Raw genomic sequence first — 19,501 nt, 5'->3', positions numbered from 1 at the left:
CGAATTCTGAAGTCCGAAGTCGCGTTTATTTTATTCGGGAGCTCTCGTCTCGTGTGACAGCGCTGCGTAGCCGTTTGGCTAAGTGTGAAAGAATGTGATAAAATCGCGCATCTTTTCCCACGATCCCTCTGACATGCGTGCGGAAAGAGCAACTGAAATTGGTAGCGGTCGTGCTGAGAATCCTGTGCATGAAATGTGTTTAGTGGGAACAAGAGCAAGCTCAGTGCAAGGATGCCGAGCACGTACTGGAGATCGAAAACACGCGCTCCGTCGGAATTCAGTCTGCAGCTCGCCGATCCAGCTGCTACACCACTGAGTCAAATCAATAAATCTACATTCCGATGCATAAAATTATCATAGGTGATAGCGCACGCAGAAGACAGGCACAAACGGCACGCCAGCGCAGAAATATATGCTTATAAGTACCGGCTTCCAGTCCGTACCATACCTGGTCGACTGTCCTCAGATGTCACGTTAACGAGTAACTGCGCGCAAGAAAACCGCAGTACTGTCTGGTAGAGGGAAAAATTCAGGGGCGCTTCGCCTGCAAGAGTGGAACGCGACAGCGTCTTGCAACGCTGCCAGGGAGTCCACAGAACGTCATCGCCCATTCGGCTCTACGCCTTGGTCGACGGTAAATTGGTTTTTCAGGAAAGGAAATGTATCTGTCTCGCATATCTCGGTGGACACCTGAACCTCGCTGTAAGGGAAGGGAGGACGATGGGGGTAAATGAAGACACTGTATTCACTTGACACGCCTTTGTTCATTCCAAACCATCGAGCTGGCATGGCGGAGATAATAAATTAAAAAAAAGCTGGCATGGCGGAGTGTGATTGTCTCGCGCTCCGGAGACGCTGGTTCGATTCCCCAATTCGACACATTTCGTGCTCGATTTTATTTATGTGGTCCTAATAGAAAGGTTAATTAGGCTAATTGGTTAATTAACTAAACTCGGTCCCACTTAGCAGGAGCATCACTACACCATCCCTTTAATTGGTCGCACAGTTACTAGCCGTTTGAAATTCGCGCGCAGTGATGTCAAGACCATTTCGACCAATCTGAAACGCGGACACATTTGCTAACACGTCTTGGTCACGACAGTATGAGGCATTAAAGGCTTTCGCCTTAAAATGCGAGTTGTGACGCATAGCACACACCGTCATACGTTAGGTGATGGAGCGCAACCACGGCGGCGCCGGCGCGACACGCAGTCCATCGGGCTGTGCCCGCGCGCCGACAGATGGCGACTGGCGTCGCCAGGGCACCAAAGGTAGGCGCCCACCCGTTAAAAGGGAAGGCTACATCATCATCAGGAGCGCGCCCGCAGCCTGCTTGCGAGGGTTTACCCTCGCAAGCAGGCTGCGACAACAACAAGCTCTTCCGGAAACGCTCACAACATCCTGTTTCATTTTCCTTCCTCCATGTCCTGTTTGCATCTTTGTGCCTGTGCCATAGTCTCTTATGCCTGTGCGAACTGCAAGCGGACTGTTGAACTCGACGCAGCAATTGACGTTGCCACATCTACCTTGGTTGCCCCTTGACAAGCGACAGTGAATGCTCACATAGGCCACGGACTTGAATACACGGGTTTCTGAGATGCCTCCGCTGGGCAAGGAGAGTGGCGAGTCCCCCACGAAAGAAGAGGACGAATTGTTGACGCGACAGCAAGAATCGAGGGCTTTCCTCAGGCAACAGTTCCTGCTGTGCATGAGAGGTCTGGTGGGTCACCTTGCTACGTTTCACATGCACGAAAAAACCACCGTGACGGCGACTTTCCGAAGCTGTGACATTGACCTGCAGAACTTCGGCGTTTCGGAGCTGTCCACCGGCCGCGTTGGGTGTTCAACCTGCAGCTATACTCAGAACTGGTGATGTGATTAGCTTTACTGTGAACGACTTCACTACGGCGACCGGCTCTTGAATGTGGTGTTGTACCGCTTGAGCATCCGGATACTGTGCTTGTTGGAGACTTTTATACCCCTAGCGTGCAAAATAAAGTGCACTTAACAAGATTGATTTAGGTTTGGTTGATTGGGGTTTAACGTACCAAAGCAACAAGCAGGCTATGAGGGACGCCGTAGTGAAGGTCTCCGGAAATTTCGACCACCTGGGGTTCTTTAACGTGCACTGACATCGCACAATACACGGACCTCTGGAATTTCGCCTTCATTGAAATTCAGCCGCCGCGGCCGGGATCGAACCCGCGTGCACTTAAGAAGAGCTAAAAGTGCATTCTAGCCCAGCTAAATGGCATAACGTAAGTGCACTCGCCTAAGTGCGTTCACAGAACGCACTTTGAGGGCTAAGTGCCAGCAGCGACTTCAAGGGCACAATATGTATTGTGCATAAAAAGTACTTACAACTTTATTTTACACGCCATAACATTGTTTTTAGAAAAAAAAATGGTTCGTTATAGTATAGTGCCTAGAATACTATAGTTACAGCTACAAGTGAAGGATGCAACATCGCTGCCATGGAGCATGGAGGAAGGATGATCGCCGCCATGAGCTCATGGCAAAAGGGCCTTCGGCAGCGGCGTCAGAGGAGGATGGCTTGCAGAGGCTGAGGGCGCTATAAATTGGTAAATTGGTTTTTGAGGAAAGGCGATGGCGCAGTATCTGTCTCACATATCTCGGCGGACACCTGAACCGTGGTCGGGTTCGAAACCGGGAGCTCCAGTAAAGTAAGATGGCGGCGCCCATGCGAAAGTAGAAAACAATGGTCCATGGTCGAAAACATAGGGTCGGAAACATGGTCGGAAAGCAACGTTGGTCGATGCACGGTGGATCAAAAATGCAAATTCTTAGCGTAATAAACAAGTAAGCAAATGTATAAGACATTTCGGTTATTATTTTACCTAGTTCAGAGCCACGCGCTTTATCAAAACAAAATTTATGCTGTTTGCCGCGCCCTCTAGAAGCCTGACACTCGGATGAGGAATGTTCTCGAGTCTTCTCAAGTTCAGAGCATCGTCGTGTGTTCGACGTCGGCTGCTTGTGTAGTGCCGATCCACGATCAAGTTCGCTATTCTGAGCGACGAGTCGCTTCTTCTTGTTCTAAGCGTACGTATTTCAGTTTCCTAGAGCTGTACCTGTGTGCCTGTCGTACTTATCGCGCTGGAATGAATGTTTTGGTCGTGGAAACTCGCTGCAGCACAATGAAACGATGCCAACTCGCGCCTGTGTACTAATGAAATGTGCACGGCTGATGGAAGCAAGAACGGCGGATAAACACTGGAGGTGTAACCCTCTCTGTTGTGAGCGCATATTTCGGCTACAAATGTGCTCCTTCTGCTATAGCTGTGCGCGATAGACTGGCGCATGGTTGTCGTGGTGGCGCTGATTTTGAATAATCACTCCAGCTGTAGAGTTGAACAGACGCCAGCCGTTGTTTTACTCCCTATGAGCGAAACGTTGAGCAAAAAAAAAAAAAAGCTGGCGGTTTAGCATTGCTAATCACGAAATATTGCTAATCAAGGAACAGCGTTCGCTTTTTTTAGATGGACACCACCGCCACGTACCTCAAAGAACTATTGAGGTGTCCACTGACCCAGGGAGCCAATTATGCGCTTTTCCTTTCCTCAAAATCAACGGAGTCGAAAATTTCCGCTCGTTCTGAGAATAGGGAAGGCGCATAACTTCCTCAGTTTGTGCGTGGACGTTTGCCGCCTACTCACAGCACGATTGAGGTGTCCACTAACCCAGTTAGAAATGTTTCTCAGAGGCTTCAGACAGACACACACCGCTGAAAACTGGGGAGTGACAATTTGGTTAGTGTTTGTCTTGAGCAACTGTCGTTCTAGGGGAATGCATAATCCCCTGCGTAATGCACTGTAGTAGCCATTGGTCGAAGCAGTGGCGGTGACAGTAAAGCCCCAGATTCGCGGGGAACAAGGCTTAGTTGTTTCGTCAAATGCATCATTCGTTCACACTGCATTGCAAGCATAGGGAATTTGCCCAGTGATCGTGGTTGTGTGCAGTATTAAAACCAGTGCACTAAGGCACTAAACTAAGGATAAAAGGAAGAAATGCGCTGATACAGTCATGAAGTTTATTAGTGTGGACACAGGAGCACATGCCCGATAGTTTCAAACCCTGCTTGTGGTGATAGGTGGCAGCCGCTTTTAGAAACAAAGTGGAAAGGGAGCTGCGTCCACGTTTTCCAGAAGCGGGCAACACTGCAGAATCCTTTTGCACCATGTTGAGAAAAGCAGCCGCTGTGCATCTCCACATGCAACGTGTGAGGCTATCTGCCACACGGCCCCGTGTTCACGCTTATAAATTTTATGACTGCACCACAGAGTGATGCACCATTAGTTTTCTCTCTTTGCATTTTAGTGCACTAGTTACAAAGGGCCAGCCGTATGTGAGCTCTAAATATTCATTTAACAGTTGCAGACATAGCAGTACTGTCTGGCTTTGTGGCTTTGCTTTGCACTCTGTCAGTCAAGACCTGTGCTCTACTGTGGCAAGAAAATTTTGCCAATTATGATAATCGTCGTGTTTGCTCCATGTGGGTAAAGTAAACCACTGTGCACTGCACTTCACAGCTGTCTCTGCTTTTTTTAAACTTTAGCTCTGCTGCAGTCCAAATCGAGTTATTTCTGGAAGCAGTTGAGAAAACGAGATAACCAAATGCAAAGCTTCTGACTTTCTTTAGAATTAAGGAAATGAGAAGTAATTCTTATTGTTTGTACATTGCTTGGTCTCTCTTGCTCGCATGTCCCACGCAGACTGGTGACGTTGCAACTCCATCCAACGGGTGTGTGTGACCCACCAGAGAGGCGGCCATGTCGTACATGCTGCAGCACCTGCACAATGGGTGGCAGGTGGACCAGGCCATCCTGTCGGAAGAGGACCGGGTGGTGGTGATCCGCTTCGGCCACGACTGGGACCCCACCTGCATGAAGATGGACGAAGTGCTCTACTCCATCGTCGAGAAGGTGAGCGCGCACGCACCGTTTGTTTCTCTGGCACTCCTGCTGACATATCCCTGACCTGATCATTTCCTGGCAAAATGCTGGGGGCCTTACAGACCACCACTGTTCCTGACAGCTTGTGTGCAGTGCAGTTGTGACGTGGAAAAGAATGTGAACCACCGACTGTTCTTCCTATCGTTTTCCTCTGTTCATGCAAAAAAAATTCATGGGGGCACTTTGCTGATGTAAAGTGCGGTGAGGCGGAAGCCTCAAGCGCAGTGTTGCTGCTTGTGTCACTGATGTGTGGTTAAGATGTTAAGCCTCGCCTCTAAGAGTGGAACGTGACAGTGTCTTGGAACGATGCCAGAGAGTCCACAGAACGCCATCGTCCATTTGGCCTTGGCCTTGCTCGTCGGTAAATTGGTTTTTGACGAAAGGAAATGTATCTGTCTCGCATATCTCAGTGGACACCTGAACGTCGTGTAAGGGAAGGGAGGAAGATGGGGGTGAACGAAGACACCGTATTCACTATACGCGCCTTCGTTCATTCCAAAGCATCGAGCTGGCATGGCGGAGTGGTAGTGTGCTCGTCTCGCACTCCGGAAACCCTGGTTCGATTCCCCAACTGGACCAATTTCCTACTCGGTTTTATTTATTTGTCTGGTCTGGCTAGAAAGGTAAATTAGGCTAATGGCTTAATTATTACTCAATTAGTCATTAATTATCATGCAGTTATCATTAAGTATCGATTAAGTAATGATTTGCATATGCCCATAAATGGCACGTAACCGAAACGCGGACATCTGCCAACACGGCTGCTAACAACAGTATGAGGCATTAAAGGCTTTAATATAGTCTGCAGTGCTAGTGCCCAGTGACCTGGTCACCATACACTGCACTGAACTTTTTTGATGGACCATTTTTCCATGTGACAGAGCGGCAAGATATTGCTGTGGGCAAGCTGGTCACAACTGCCAATTTTTGCTGTCATGAGGTCATGAGTGTTGTGTTGTCTTGTGACGCATAAACGCTGTGTACATAAGCTCGAGTAAGTGCGGGTCGAGTTGAATGTTCGAGGGAAAGAGTGACTTTTGAGAAGGAAAAGTGTGACTAGTCCTCTAATTTCTTTCTTGATGTTTTTTTTTCACTTTCAAAAAGTGGCTTCAGTCGAGTTCATTTAAATGTAGCAATAGAAGCTTAGTTACAGTTGTCACATGTATCTTGTAGCATTCAATACCTCTGAGTCATGCGTTAATGTTTTGTGCACATTTGGCTGCATAGGCTTCATGTGTAACCATGTCATATCCTCTCAATTTCTCTAGACTACTTTTTGAGGCTCTTTGCGCGATTGGAAAGTCGAGAAGGAGAATTCCACATATGCGGGCATTGACGCATTAATCCTATTGCATCACGCCCTTAAGGTGGCGGTTCCACTGCCGCCATCTTGCGAGTAGTTCAGATTCTGCCACCAGGCTACGACACTGATCCATGACTGGGAAAGTGTCTACCCGTTTTGCCCCTGAGCGACCCGAGACTGGTTCTGGTTGAGATGTTGAGATGTGTTTCCGGTCCTTTCTTGACCCGCGCGCTGCGTGAAGACTTTTCTTTTGTTGCTGCGCCTGCCTTCAGAGGGTTACAGATGAACCATGGCAAACCCGGCTGCTTGTCCCCGTCGTGCGTGGGGGGAGGTGTTGGCTGGGGGGATTCGGCATGCTTCTTTCTCTGCCTGCCCCTTGCTGGTTTTTCCACAACCACACGCGGTAGCCTTCTGCGGCTATGTAGCCAAGGCTAAGCATAGAGGGAAGAAGGGCCTTGCCGTCGCGAGTGGGGCTTCCTTTGTTCGGGTTATGGTTGTGGAAGGGTGAAGGGAAAAGTTGGAGAGCTGGGACAAAGAGGGTACCGTCTTTGCCCAAACGGCATCGGAGGGAGGATTATCTTTGTTCGGGACAAGGATGCGCGGCAGGGGAACAAAGGACCGCTTCCCTCCCTCTCTTGTTTAGCCTTGCCTGCATAGCCACAGAGAGCTGTGCGGTCGACGTTACTGTCTGGAGGGCCTCATTTGAGGGTATGTGCCGCTACGTCCTTGCGTTGTACCCGACTATAGACTTTTCTATTTTCAATGTCGATACATATATTAGTGTTGGCAAAGGAAAAGAAAGAAAGAAAAATAATGCTGCCCAGCACGCAGTAAGCGAAAAGGGAAAGCGGACGACAAAAATAGAAAGGTGTGACATCATGCAAATTATATATGCTTTTTTATGTCCCAGGTATATACTTCTGGCGTTTTTTTTTTTTTTTTTTGCAATGAACCTTGTAGTTGAAGTCGGTGCCTTTCTTGTGTTCTTCTTTCTGCCCTCGTCTTTTGCGCGTACAATCACTTCGTCCCTGTTGATGCGTAGTAATATTAGTAGTAGTCGGAACACTCCTTGTCTAGAGTGTAACCTGCCAACTCGAGCGCTGAAAAAAAATATTTTTTATCAAATAATGTTACATCTATGATAACACAACTGTAACAAAGACAGCTAGACAACTTCAGACAACGCTCGACGGATGCCTGTCCAACCATAGAATCTAGGGTTGGTGAAGAACAAGGTTTAGAGAAGTGGGCAAATGTCAATTTCTGTTTACCGCTGAGATTAATCGATATTGCACAAGAGACGTGAAATTGCTACCGAGAGGGTTACCACCGCAGCGTGTCGGAATAAAAAATATTCGTCGTACATGCGGCGGCATCTTGCAACCAATTCGGGACGGTCAATTTGAACAGAATTTTGCCAAGGTTTACAAAAATGCAGTATAGATGCATATCATTCACGAAGCGGACTAAGTCTAAACACTGTACGAGGAAGGGGGGAGGGGGGGCCGGCTATAAAGGGATAGTTCTGTAGGCACTTAGGGCGTCCCCCTCCCCTCTCCCGTTTGGATCCTGAACTGTGTGCTCTTATTTATGTCAGACGTACACCACCCGTCAAAAGTATACGGCCCAAGGGGTTTGCTTGTGAGGCCTGCTGCGTGCCTCGTTATGCATGCTCAGCGACCGTGACCTCTCGAGAGAGGAATAGCATCGCTTCCTCAACCCTCCCAATCTTTGGAGTGCTAGATGTGCTAACTGATGCTTGCATTACGTGACTCCAGGAGCATGGGCGTTGCCACGAAATACGTCGTGTGTTAGCAATGTTCGCTCCAAAATGTCTTTTCTAGTCTGAAAAAGACATTGTATGTGACAAAATCCAGAATGGCTTCCGGCGCCGGTGGTTGTTTTGGTCAGCGGTGCTGGCAGTTCGAAAAAACTTCGGGGGGGGGGGGGGGGGGGGGGGGTTCTGAAGCCCCATAAGCACCCCCCCCCCCCCCCCCCTTGCTGCGCCCCCGGTAAGTACGTTACCCGTTGCAGTTCCGAAATGGTAACGAGTACGTTACAAAGTTACTGAAAAAAAGTAACGCGTTGCCGGTAACGTCGTTACTTGTGACGCGTTGCCGACAACACTGTTGAGTTGTACCCAGTGTTGTCAGTAACGCGTTACTTTTTTTCGGTAACTTTGGAACCTACTGGTTACCATTTCGGAACTGTAACGGGTAACGTACTTACGTTAACATTTTTCGGTAACTGGAGGTGTCACGTTACTAGCTATTTCTTATTTCAATTGCCCAGTTCCGCCTATTTTTCAGAAAAAAAAAACGCCGAAAATGATGTTGCAAATAAACAACATCTACAGGTGCTCTCGACGACCCTTGTTGGGGCTCGCATGCATGCCAGAAAACACCTGCCCTTGACGACGCACTAAAGAAAAAAAAAAAGCACGAACACGCATTCACACACTTGCCCCCAAACCACTCACGCACGGAACTCTCTAAAGAGTGGACGCATGACGAGCCACCAATAGACCATTTGCAGAAATCGGTAAGTCAATTTCTCTGTAAGCTTGTTTTCCAACCAAAAGGTCTTGTTCCCAGGCGACACTCTCGCATTCTTGGTGGAAGCTGTTCCCCCTTCTGAGTAAACTCAGGAATGTCGCCAGTTTACTTCAAGATGGCCCCAAGAGAGCCGTCGAAAGAGTACAATGGTACAGCACAGAAAAGGGGACTGCAGTCAACCGGCTTTAGCACTGAAGTATCAGAAAAAAATAAGGAAATGGGCCTTTGTTCCTGTGCCGGCAGTAGTGAGCTACCTCATACTAAACTTTCTAAAAACTTTCTGCTCAACAACACTGTCACTCCAACTTTCTCCCTTCATAGTCATACAACCCCTCCCCCCCCCCTTTCTCCCCTATCCAGAACAAGGAACAACCCACTCCCCCACTAACAACCCCACTAGGAAGCGAGGCAAGCTGTCCGATATCAGCTTTGCAGTGCAGCTGCAGTAACAGCTAGTTGTAACTATTAGAAAGTTGTCGTTATTTATCAACATTGTTTTCAAAATAAATTTTGCTTATTTCTATCTGCAACTGCGGCTACGTTTCTGTTTATTGAGTTCCTAAGCGAGCGAGGCTGACCTTGAACACCTTGACATAAACACTCACATTTTTGTGATAATTATGCAGGTTCAAGTGACAAAAAATGTTCATGTGCGCAAATACATTTTTTTTCCGGAACTAAGCATTCCTTTATTGCTACACAATTTCCGCGTAATTTCGCAAGCAGGAGCACACCAGAATTACTGTAAATTTGTTGAGTTCAGCTGTTTTCTTTGTGAGGTCGGAATTATGTGAAAAATGAGCTTGATAAAATTGTTATTTTCAGTTCTTACAGCGAAGCCGCAGTGTAATTATGGCCATGTAGTAGCGGCAAAGTAACGTGCGGTCCTTTCTTTCGGCAATGGTAACGGTAACGCGTCATCTTTTTTTGTAGGTAACGTAGGTGGTAACGCGCTTTTTTTTAGCGTAACGAGTAACGTATTTAGTTACTTTTTTTCGATAACGCCTAAAATACTGGTTGTACCCGACTTATAGATCCGTTCGATTCGCCTGCACCACATGAACTGGTTCCCGTGGCACTCCAGCTCACATGGCTTCATTTCAGCGGTGAAACACGGTGCGCTCTGAACCACGGCATTCGTTTGAAAGTAGTGCGAGTGTAGTTCAGGAAAACTGCAACCCTTCTCGGTGGTTAGTGACGAAAAAGTGCAGCTGCAGCCGCCATGAGGGCAGATGATGGTTTGCGCGTAGTGATAAACGGCGGAGGCTCAAGTAATTCCACTCGTCGACAAGCTAGAACACTGCTCGAGTTCTCCAAAAAAACGGCTACACGTAACTGACACCACTGTAAAATGCAAAGACGTGCATGCAGCATGATGCACGTCGACACAGTTCAGCCGCGGCGTTTCGCGCCAGCTGTCACGAGGTGCACATGCACGCATCGAGGCTTGTTCATGGCAACATTTTATTGTGATGTGTTCTTTGAACATTTCTTCACGAGATACGAGATGTTGGCAGCCGCTGATGTGGGGTGTAAACAGAAACAGCTGGCTGCGATTCACTGGCGTCACCAGGGCTAGCAGACGACTAAGCCTGCACTCGACCATCCGTTTTGGAAGCAGACAGTGCCAAACTGCGCTCAAACCACGGTGAAAGACATAGCATACTCTTACACCGTGGCTCAAACTGCCGGAACTAGCGCTACTAGCGCTGCACACTCAGGGGCACCGCCGCACAGCTTTGCCGAAATGATACAGCGAGTGCAGGCGAATCGAGCGCTCTCCAACTTCCCCTCCACAGCGCTAGCCGCAACAACGAACAAAGCTGTCCTCGAAAAATAAAACGACGCCTAGAATGCTTTTCGTAGCGTCAGGGAGAGGCGGGAGAGGCGATGGAGAGCGCGCGGCAGCGGCGGCGGCCCCGGCACGCTAGCTATGCGCCGCTACTGCGCATGCGCAACTGGCGAGCGCGGCGGCGGCACCTCTGAGTCATCGCCGCAGCGACGACGGCGGCGCGCCAGCTGTGCGCCGTGTGACGTCACTGCTCCTCGCGCATGCGCAGTACCTCCTTTCCTCAGCTCTGCGAAATGGCTAGGCGACTCGCGTAGTGTTGCTTTCGCAAAAAGCAATCCAGCAAAGCAATATGGTGTAAATCTGCTCGGAAGCTACAGAGGGCAAAATGGAAGGGAACGTGCAAATATCGTAGAGAAATGATTCCCTCTCGTGAACACGTCCTGATTTTAGGTGTTTGGCAGCGCCACACTTGTCATTTTTCTGAACTGTGACCATTTAGTACATGTGCGCTAATGTAGATGGCGCTACTTACTACATTTATCGCATGTGGTTGCGTTATTGCTATTGTTGTTTGTAATTTGTGGACTTTGTAGTCGATAATTTTTGCAAGTTGAATAAAAGAATAAGAGCCCGATATTTTAAGAGTATATTTACCTGAAAAAACACAGCTGCGGAACGTTCCGAGAGCTTGTGCCCTTCATAAGCACAACGAAAAAGGTAGCTAAATCAACATTTTTTTAACTAGACAGTGCACGTTCCCTAAAAGTCGTAGAGTAAAGGCGATGCTTAGCCGCGTAGAGCGCAGTACTAAGTTTCTTCACGCAAAATCTCAGAATTGTAAAGTGCTGGTTAACTGAACAGTTTTGCATTCCGTTTTTAACTATTTCGAAAAAAACGCTAACTTTGATCAGGAATAACTTTTAAACTAAACAAGGCAGATAAATGAAATTTTCAGAATGGATGAGCGGCTGGACAATCTCAAACTGTAGAAAAAGTCGCCGCAATGCAATGCATATCCCAAAAGTTATTGCAGATTACATTGTTCTGTTTTCTATGCTTTTCAAACAAGCGTGGCTAATAAACTAATCTATACACGTACTTCTACATGCTTAAATATGCGCACTAGCATTACATCTCAAAGTATCTCGAAAGATATTTCTCTAGGTGCAAGAGGTTTTTCACAATTTTGCATTTCCTGAGACAAGTTGAGCTCAACTGCCAGTTTTCACCTTTGCGTTTTCTTTTACAGTTGAAACAAATTTGCAGCTATCGTTAAACCAAATGCATCTTTTGAAAGCAGAGAAAACTAGCCTTTCGGAGATATCTGAACCATATTTATGAAGCGAACGAGCGAGGTACAGTCGACGTACAAACATCACCAAAAATGGTTCCCGCTCACCGTCAGAGTGGGACCGCCACCTTAAGGCTGAGCTTAAGTGTCTCCTCCAGTTTTAAGACGAAAGCCTTACTTCCCCATTGAGTGAAAATCTGGCTTGGTTTGGTTTGGTTTTGTGGGGTTTAACGTCCCAAAGCGACTCAGGCTATGAGGGACGCCGTAGTGGAGGGCTCCGGAAATTTCGACCACCTGGGGTTCTTTAACGTGCACTGACATCGCACAGTACACGGGCCTCTAGAATTTCTCCTCCAAAGAAATTCAACCGCTGCGGCCGGGTTTGAACCCACGTCTTTCGGGTCAGCAGCCGAGCACCGTAACCACTGAGCCACCGCGGCGGCTGAAAATCTGTCTGTGTGCGTGATAACACTCGATGGTACCCATATAAGATTGTGCCCTCATGCAGATGGTTGATGCATCAGTATGCAACCTGTTCGTCTGTTTTCATCTATTTCATCTGTTTTTACTTTCCTAAAAAAAAAGGTATCTTAAACAAACTATAATATGTATCACAAAAACAATAAACTCTGAAAATTCTTACCCTGTGCTTTGATGCATTTCGTGATGCACCTCATCCATTTTCTCAGGCCTAAGAAAAAGGCTGAGGTCTTTGCTTTAATGTGTTGGGCTCCTGGGAGTCCCTGTCTGCACAAGGACTGTCACTGAGGGCACCCAGTTTTTGAAAGAAATCACACATGTTTGGCGCATGATAGTCCAAGTTGCTCATGCGCCATAAAACCCAACACAATGCAATAGAATGCAACCTGATGCAGCAGCTGCTGGGGCAGGGGGCATAGGCTGCAGTAGGGCGGTGACTGCGTTCACAAAGTTAGCACGGTGTCATGGTGACGGCTTAGAGGTAGAATCGCAAGCTGCATGTCATAGAGTTGCATCACAGCGCAGCGAAATGGAGCACAAGGAATGCGGCAGCGCCTTCGAACAGCCATGTAGAGGTAGAGTGTAGCTGGCTGCATGGCAGTGCAGTTTCTTCTGCCACATCATCTTGAAAAAACCACCTAGGCGCTCATAATCTGACAGGGACAAAAGAGACGAGGAGACAATGGACGGGCGCCAACCTCCAACTGTTTATTGCTAGAGAAGCGCGTATATTTGTAGCCTCAGGCAACGCCCACATTTCCACACCGCGTGGCTTATCGCAGTTGTGACTGAGCGTCCACCACAAACATTATTGTTCAGGAAATCATACTTCACCGCATACAACTTAACTGACGTGTCACTCACACACAAGGCCGCCTTTTTCTTTATGTGAAAGGCTTCCAACAAAACCCTCGCCTGCTTGTTCTTGCTTCTGCCTAGAATCCTCTCCTTTTCCAGTCGAGGTGCACATTTGCATGTGTTAACGTGGCTCACCAAAGTGGCGTATTTATCTTTATTATTCGCTACTTTTTTGTCAGGTTCCCCAAGGTGTTTGTTGATGCGCCTCCCCGTTATCCCTATATAGGACATTCCACAGGTCAGGGGTATCTTGTACACCACTCCTTCCATGTAGCGTATGAAGGTGCGCTGATGTTTTATGCTGCACCCAGGGCGCTCAGTGCGACAAATCTGGGGTATAAGTTTGTTCAACTTGTTCACATCTGTTCACTGCAAGTGGTCGTAGTGGCCGATTGTGTGTGATTGTGTCCTATGGACGGCAAAAGACTGCGTTCATGATGTGGTCAGGTGGGCTTTGCCTTCTCACACCTAAGCGGTCTGAAGTGTCTCTGCCGAATTTTTGAGGGCACGAAGCCAGACAGTACTATACTATGTTTGCGACTGTTTCGTATGGCCGCATATGAAGCTTGCATATGGTTGGCACTAGAGCTCTAAAAAACAAAGGAAGAAAATTAGTGCTGCACCATTCTGGGTATGTTGGCAACTACTGGAAGTTTTTTTTTCATGATATGTTGATACGACAAGGCTGAACATGCAGCATATGCAGCCAAAAACCTAAGTGCGCAAAACATTCAAGTGTGACTCAGAGCAATTGAATGCTGTAAGATGCATATGACAGCTGTTCGTAAGCTCCTAGTACTACTACATTTAAATGAAGTCTGCTGAAGCCAACTGAAGTCCACTTTTTAAAAGAAAGTGAAAAAAAAACGTCACGGAAGACATTAGGTGACTCGTCATGTTTTTCCCTCTCAGAAGTCGCTCTTTCTCTGGAACATTCAACTCGAGTCGCACTTACTCGAGCTTACGCACGCAGCGTTTATGTGCCATGAAACTGCAGTGCCATTTGCAGGAAGCTTACGAAAGAGAAGGCTGCAAGCTTCACTGTTTAATCAGCCACTGTCAGAGTAGGGATGGGAACCCAGTGATGCTGCACATGGGTGCACAGCCTCTGATGAGTGTTGTTACTGGGGTTGAGTTTGTGCATGCAGCTTTGGATGGCACTGAGCTGCGCTCTTCCACAGTTTGGTGTCCACACTTTCTACTCGTGGCTTGGCTGGCTAGCACTCTTTCAAACAGGGACAAAATGAGAAAGGAAGGACCGACAAGTCCGGCATGTGACTGTGTTTGTTAACCCTTTGTAGGGCAGCGGAGCATATTTGTCCCACTTGCTTCAAGTGCCGGCAAACGGTGTGCCTGCGTATGATATTATTCATTTCATTTAATTTCATTCTATTATGTTAAAGACCCACGAGAGGTATTACATAAGGAGTGGGTACATATATTTTGGTGAGCAAGTGGAAACATGTGTGGAATGCTACCAAGCTATGAAAGAAGTTATTTGGCGTATTTTTTTTCCACACTAATTGGCCTCCTTGGTGTTCGTGTTTTTACAAGGGCAAGTGTACAGTTCAACGGGACCCATCTTGGCGGGGAAAAAAAAAGAAAATTGGAAAAATCGTTAATCTTTTGAGCATTTTCCATCTGTTAACTGCATCATAACACTTCTTGAAGCAATCTTCAATTCGAATGCAAGCTGCCTTACGCGTCCAACGGATTGAAGTACCACATTCGAGGTCTTTTACGAAGTTGTGTGTACAACTCTGCACCCATTTTTTCTACAAAACCAGTGGTTGAAACAAGCTTGAAAGTGGTCTCATTCAATTCCTAGAGATATTATGAGTGTAATTGTGCCATTTGTAGGCATGTGAGATAGGCAAGGGGTCAAGGGAAGGCAATTGGAATTTTGACATATGCATGTTACCGGTACTCACCTATGGGGCAGAAACAGGGAGGCTAACAAAGAGGGTTCAGCTTAAGTGAAGGACAACGCAGCGAGCTATGGAAAGGAAAATGACAGGTGTAACGTTAATAGATCGGAAGAGGGCGGAGTGGGTGAGGGAACAGATGCGAGTTAATGACATCCTAGTTGAAATCAATAGGAAGAAATGGGCTTGGGCAGGGCATGCAATGCGAAGGCAAGATAACCGCTGGTCCTTATTAACGGTAACGGAGTGGACTCCAATAGAAGGCAAGTGTATCAGCGGGTGGCAGAAAGTTAGGTGGGCGGATGAGATTGAGAAGTTTGCGGGGATGCGGTGGCCACAACTGGTGAACGAAGGACAGGGTCAACTGGAGAGACATGGGAGAGGCCTTTGCCCTGCGGTGGGCGTAGTCAGGCTGATGATGGTGCGGATTTCCTAATTCCAAAGAAAGACATTACTGATGTTTGTCTTAGTCCAGGCGACTTCTGCAGAATGCTTTCTATTGTGTGGAGCTTGTCAGTGTCACGGAGCTACTGATCATGCACGCTCGTCACAAATAACCCTGTGGTTGCCTGTGCAGGTGAAGAACTTTGCGGCCCTCTACCTGGTGGACATATCGGAGGTGCCGGACTTCAACAAGATGTACGAGTTGTACGATCCGTGCACGGTGATGTTCTTCTTCCGCAACAAGCACATCATGATCGACCTGGGCACGGGCAACAACAACAAGATCAACTGGGCCCTCGAGGACAAGCAGGAGATGGTGGACATCATTGAGACGGTGTACCGGGGCGCCCGCAAGGGACGCGGTCTGGTCGTCTCCCCCAAGGACTACTCCACCAAGTACCGCTACTGAGGGCCCTCAGTGTTTAGTACTTGTGAAACAACTGCTTGTGAAACAACTGTTCGCTGGTGTGCGGGTTTCTTCGCCGCTTCCTGTGATTGGACAGAGACCTTCCCACTGAAATGGGCCTACCCGAGAACTGTTCCTGCCGTTTGTGGATTATGTTTGTGTCTCAAGGGCGTGCCTGATTTCTGACTACGTTTGTTTTGTTACCATAAACATGAAGAAGAAGGCAGAACACCGACCAAAATAAAAATGAACACTTTGTTTATTTATTTATTTACAATACACCTAAGGGCCCTCGTGCGAGGGTATTACATGGAGGGGGGGGGGGGGGGGAGGATACAAGCATGAAAACACGGCACAGGCACTTGACACAAAATACATGTAATAACGAAGTATGAAATAAAGCTAGTAGTGTACACAAATAACACAACAAACAATGCAGAATAAAATACTCAGTAAATGCACATAATGCAACAAAAATACAAAATCTGTTAGTCCATGGTTTGCTTTAACGAATGCGGAAACGATTGTTTCAGCTCCCAACGATGTTTCGACGTTGGCTCCCAAATGATGTTTCGGCTCCCACACGGGAGCCTTGTTCACAAAAAGGTAAAGACGTGAAAAGGCTGGCTACTTATGCTTTAAAATGTGCCCTAGGCAGCGGGCGTATGCACTAGGAAGTGCCCCGTCAGTGCGATTAAGAGTGTGGTCGGGTGTCTGAATGATTAAGGATTCCAGATGTAGGCGGCATTAGAGAATCTTTTCTGTTTTTAAAATGCACGCGTTGCTCCAGTCTGTGTCATGCTGCCTGCTTTCAGAATGTTCGGCGAGTGCATTTGGCGAAGCTTTCTTGTTTGCAACACCATACTGGTGTTGTTTCAACCTTTTAACAAAGTTTCCACTTTCACCCACATACACATGGTTACCATCTCTGCACGGTTACCTGTACACTATGTCCGGAAACTTTTCCTTTGGCAGGCAGTCTTTTAGATTGACTAGAGAAGTGTTCATTTTTATTTTGGTCGGTGCTCTGCCTTCTTTTTCATGTACACCCCCGACTAGACAGGTTTCCGTCCAGGCCTCGACTTTGTTACCGTAAACAGTGACAGGAGCAAAGAAAGGGTGGAATGCACTTGGGGTGGGAATAGACATGACGCCCACGATGAGCCAAAGGGCAGTAGACCCGACATTGAATGTTGAGACAGTGAGATGCTTTGGTGATACGCTTGGTGAGTTCATTAGCAAAACTGTACACACCACAGATTGAACGCCTATCATGTCTGACATGTGCAGAGGGCAAAACACATGCCTAGAATGACCGAACTGTGCGTTCCGCAGCTCCCATAGCCGCTGTGACCAGGGGGGCAAAAGATTGCGATGAAATCCTACGAGTTTTGCTGTACATGGTTACATCCAGACCATTTTTAACCAAATGTTATCGCTAGATATCTCGTCTTCAGCCCGAAACATGCCCCGGTACAAGTTCTAGACTCGCATTTTGCCCTCTGTACATGCATAGTATTTCTGGCCATGCCATGAGCACAGGTTTTCACTTCATTACCGCATTGTCCTGCTTTTCTTTGCCTCTGCTGTTACCTCTGAGGGCATGGAATTCAACAGGAGCCCTTTAGAATTGTATCCAACATCGGCGACGTCCCCCAGAACCTGTCTTTGTTGATCATGGGCTTGGAAATGTGAAAGTTGTCTGAGCCTTCTGCAGAGTTGTTTGTCAGGGCTGTGACGTCTTGAGCACCACAACCAAGCAGTGTTCACATTCTTTCTCTTGCAGGAAAAGCATGCTTGCCGTAAGAACTGAAAGAGTGCCCATCCAAAATGTAGAGGAAACCAGGCACAACTAAGGGTACACCGATTTTAAGGGTGCAGCCAAAAATTTGCACTGAGGTATGTCACAATCAGATTGCAGTTTTAGCCCCAAAATGTGCGGCTCCTTTGATTCCTTGCCACTGAAACCTATGGCAGTCTTCAGAGTTGTTCAAGGCAATCGACTTTCCACATTGTTTGAATAATTTGGCCTCAATGCGTGCTGTGACGGTTGCCGTTCCTTGCTGGCAAGGGTTACCAAGTTGTCCTGTTAAAGCCTAAACTTTTCGATGCTGTTCTTGTAACTCACTGTTGCTGCTTTTGCAGTCACCAGACATGCAGAAATTCTCATGAGCAGGCGCCCTTCGGTGTTGTGTAAAAAATAAAAATTGTGCCTGAAAAGGGGCTGGCTACGTTTTTGGGAGTGGCTTTGCTCTTGTTTCACTGCTTGTGTACGTCACGTGATCTCTCCCCTGTATGCTGTTGACTGCTGCAAGATCAGAATTTCCTATCAGTTCCATGCAAAACTGACGAGTCATTGAGAATGGGTAGAGGTCATTGTATATAATAGGCAGTTTTGGTTTCATCTAACCTTTTTTGTGTGGTACACTTGTCAACAGTATATAAGGATCCCATCTACCATGTGCAGTTGAAGTTGAACATGCGTGGAAAACTTCAAAGCATTTAAAGGAGATGCGTATTAATCACAATCACACTAGTATTTGTTCGCAGCACTTAGTCGTTTTTTTGTGTGTGTGTGTGTGGTGGTAGAGCTCAGCACTTATGGTGAGAAGCCATGCCTCATCGTGCCTATCAGAGGGAGGGTGTTAACATTGTATGTCTAGAAACTATTAATTTTTCCATTCTTTTTCTTAAGTAATGTCAGTGTTTTGTTTGCTGCTCTATCAGGACAAATTCTTGCCATGAATTAACAGGCAACACAACTCAGTATGCCACCTTTTGGTCACATGACCTTCCCAGCCAGCTTGACCAGTGCTTTGGTTTGAGTTAATGGTAAAGTGTTGATATGGCATGTGTAGTGGAGGTGCATCTAAGTGCGTGTGTAGTAAACAGATGGTGCCTTTTTAAGGCAGAGGCTAAACAGATTGTTTCATCCTCACATGGCCCTTTCTGTTCTGCAGGGGATTTCAGCAGGCGTTGCATCTGGCAGGCATTCATCAACATAGTTTTCAACCATGCATTTACAAGCTGTCACCAGAGGCACAAGGTTCATCGTCATGTTATGTGCACTCTCATCTTGCAAGCAACTGTACGGGACATACTGTGCAAGGTGTCTTACAGCAAACCTGTGGTGTTGTGCATACCACTGGTTGTGGCATCTAGATTGGCCATCAACACTGGAATAAAAGTGTACAGTTAATGATGGTGTGCTTATGTCGCTGCCTCTCTCAAGCACCTCCTGATGTGAGATTCAGAGCTGCTTCAATGGAATGGGTGAGCACATTCCCTTCTAACCAGCTGCTGATTCACATTACAGGTCAGCTTTCGTTTATGTCTGTGGAAGTGTCTAAATCAGTGAATCTCAACCTCTCGGCCATGGTTATGTTGGCAACTACTGGTTTATTTTATTATTATTGGCCAGATCGAAGATCGCCCGTTCAAAAGGGTACGGCCATATCTCCATTGTGAGCAAGG

The 19,501-nt window shown here is 47.2% G+C and overlaps 1 protein-coding gene across 1 annotated transcript; it reads left to right on the top strand.

The window, feature by feature from the left end:
• Positions 1–2,926: 2,926 nt before the first annotated feature.
• On the top strand, positions 2,927–19,226 carry Dim1 (thioredoxin-like protein Dim1). Its single transcript, XM_089586126.1, has 3 exons — positions 2,927–3,063; positions 4,734–4,943; positions 15,755–19,226. Exons 2-3 carry the CDS (start codon positions 4,791–4,793, stop codon positions 16,028–16,030), a joined length of 429 nt encoding a protein of 142 aa, XP_089442252.1. The 5' UTR covers positions 2,927–3,063; positions 4,734–4,790; the 3' UTR covers positions 16,031–19,226.
• The last annotated feature ends 275 nt before the right edge of the window (positions 19,227–19,501 follow it).

Source organism: Amblyomma mixtum, chromosome 4 (assembly GCF_055824585.1).
Source record: "Amblyomma mixtum isolate Tamu chromosome 4, ASM5582458v1, whole genome shotgun sequence".
Classification (NCBI taxonomy): Eukaryota; Metazoa; Arthropoda; class Arachnida; order Ixodida; family Ixodidae; genus Amblyomma; species Amblyomma mixtum.
Note: the sequence above shows the minus strand (reverse complement) of the source record. Positions and strands in the feature narration are given on the sequence as shown.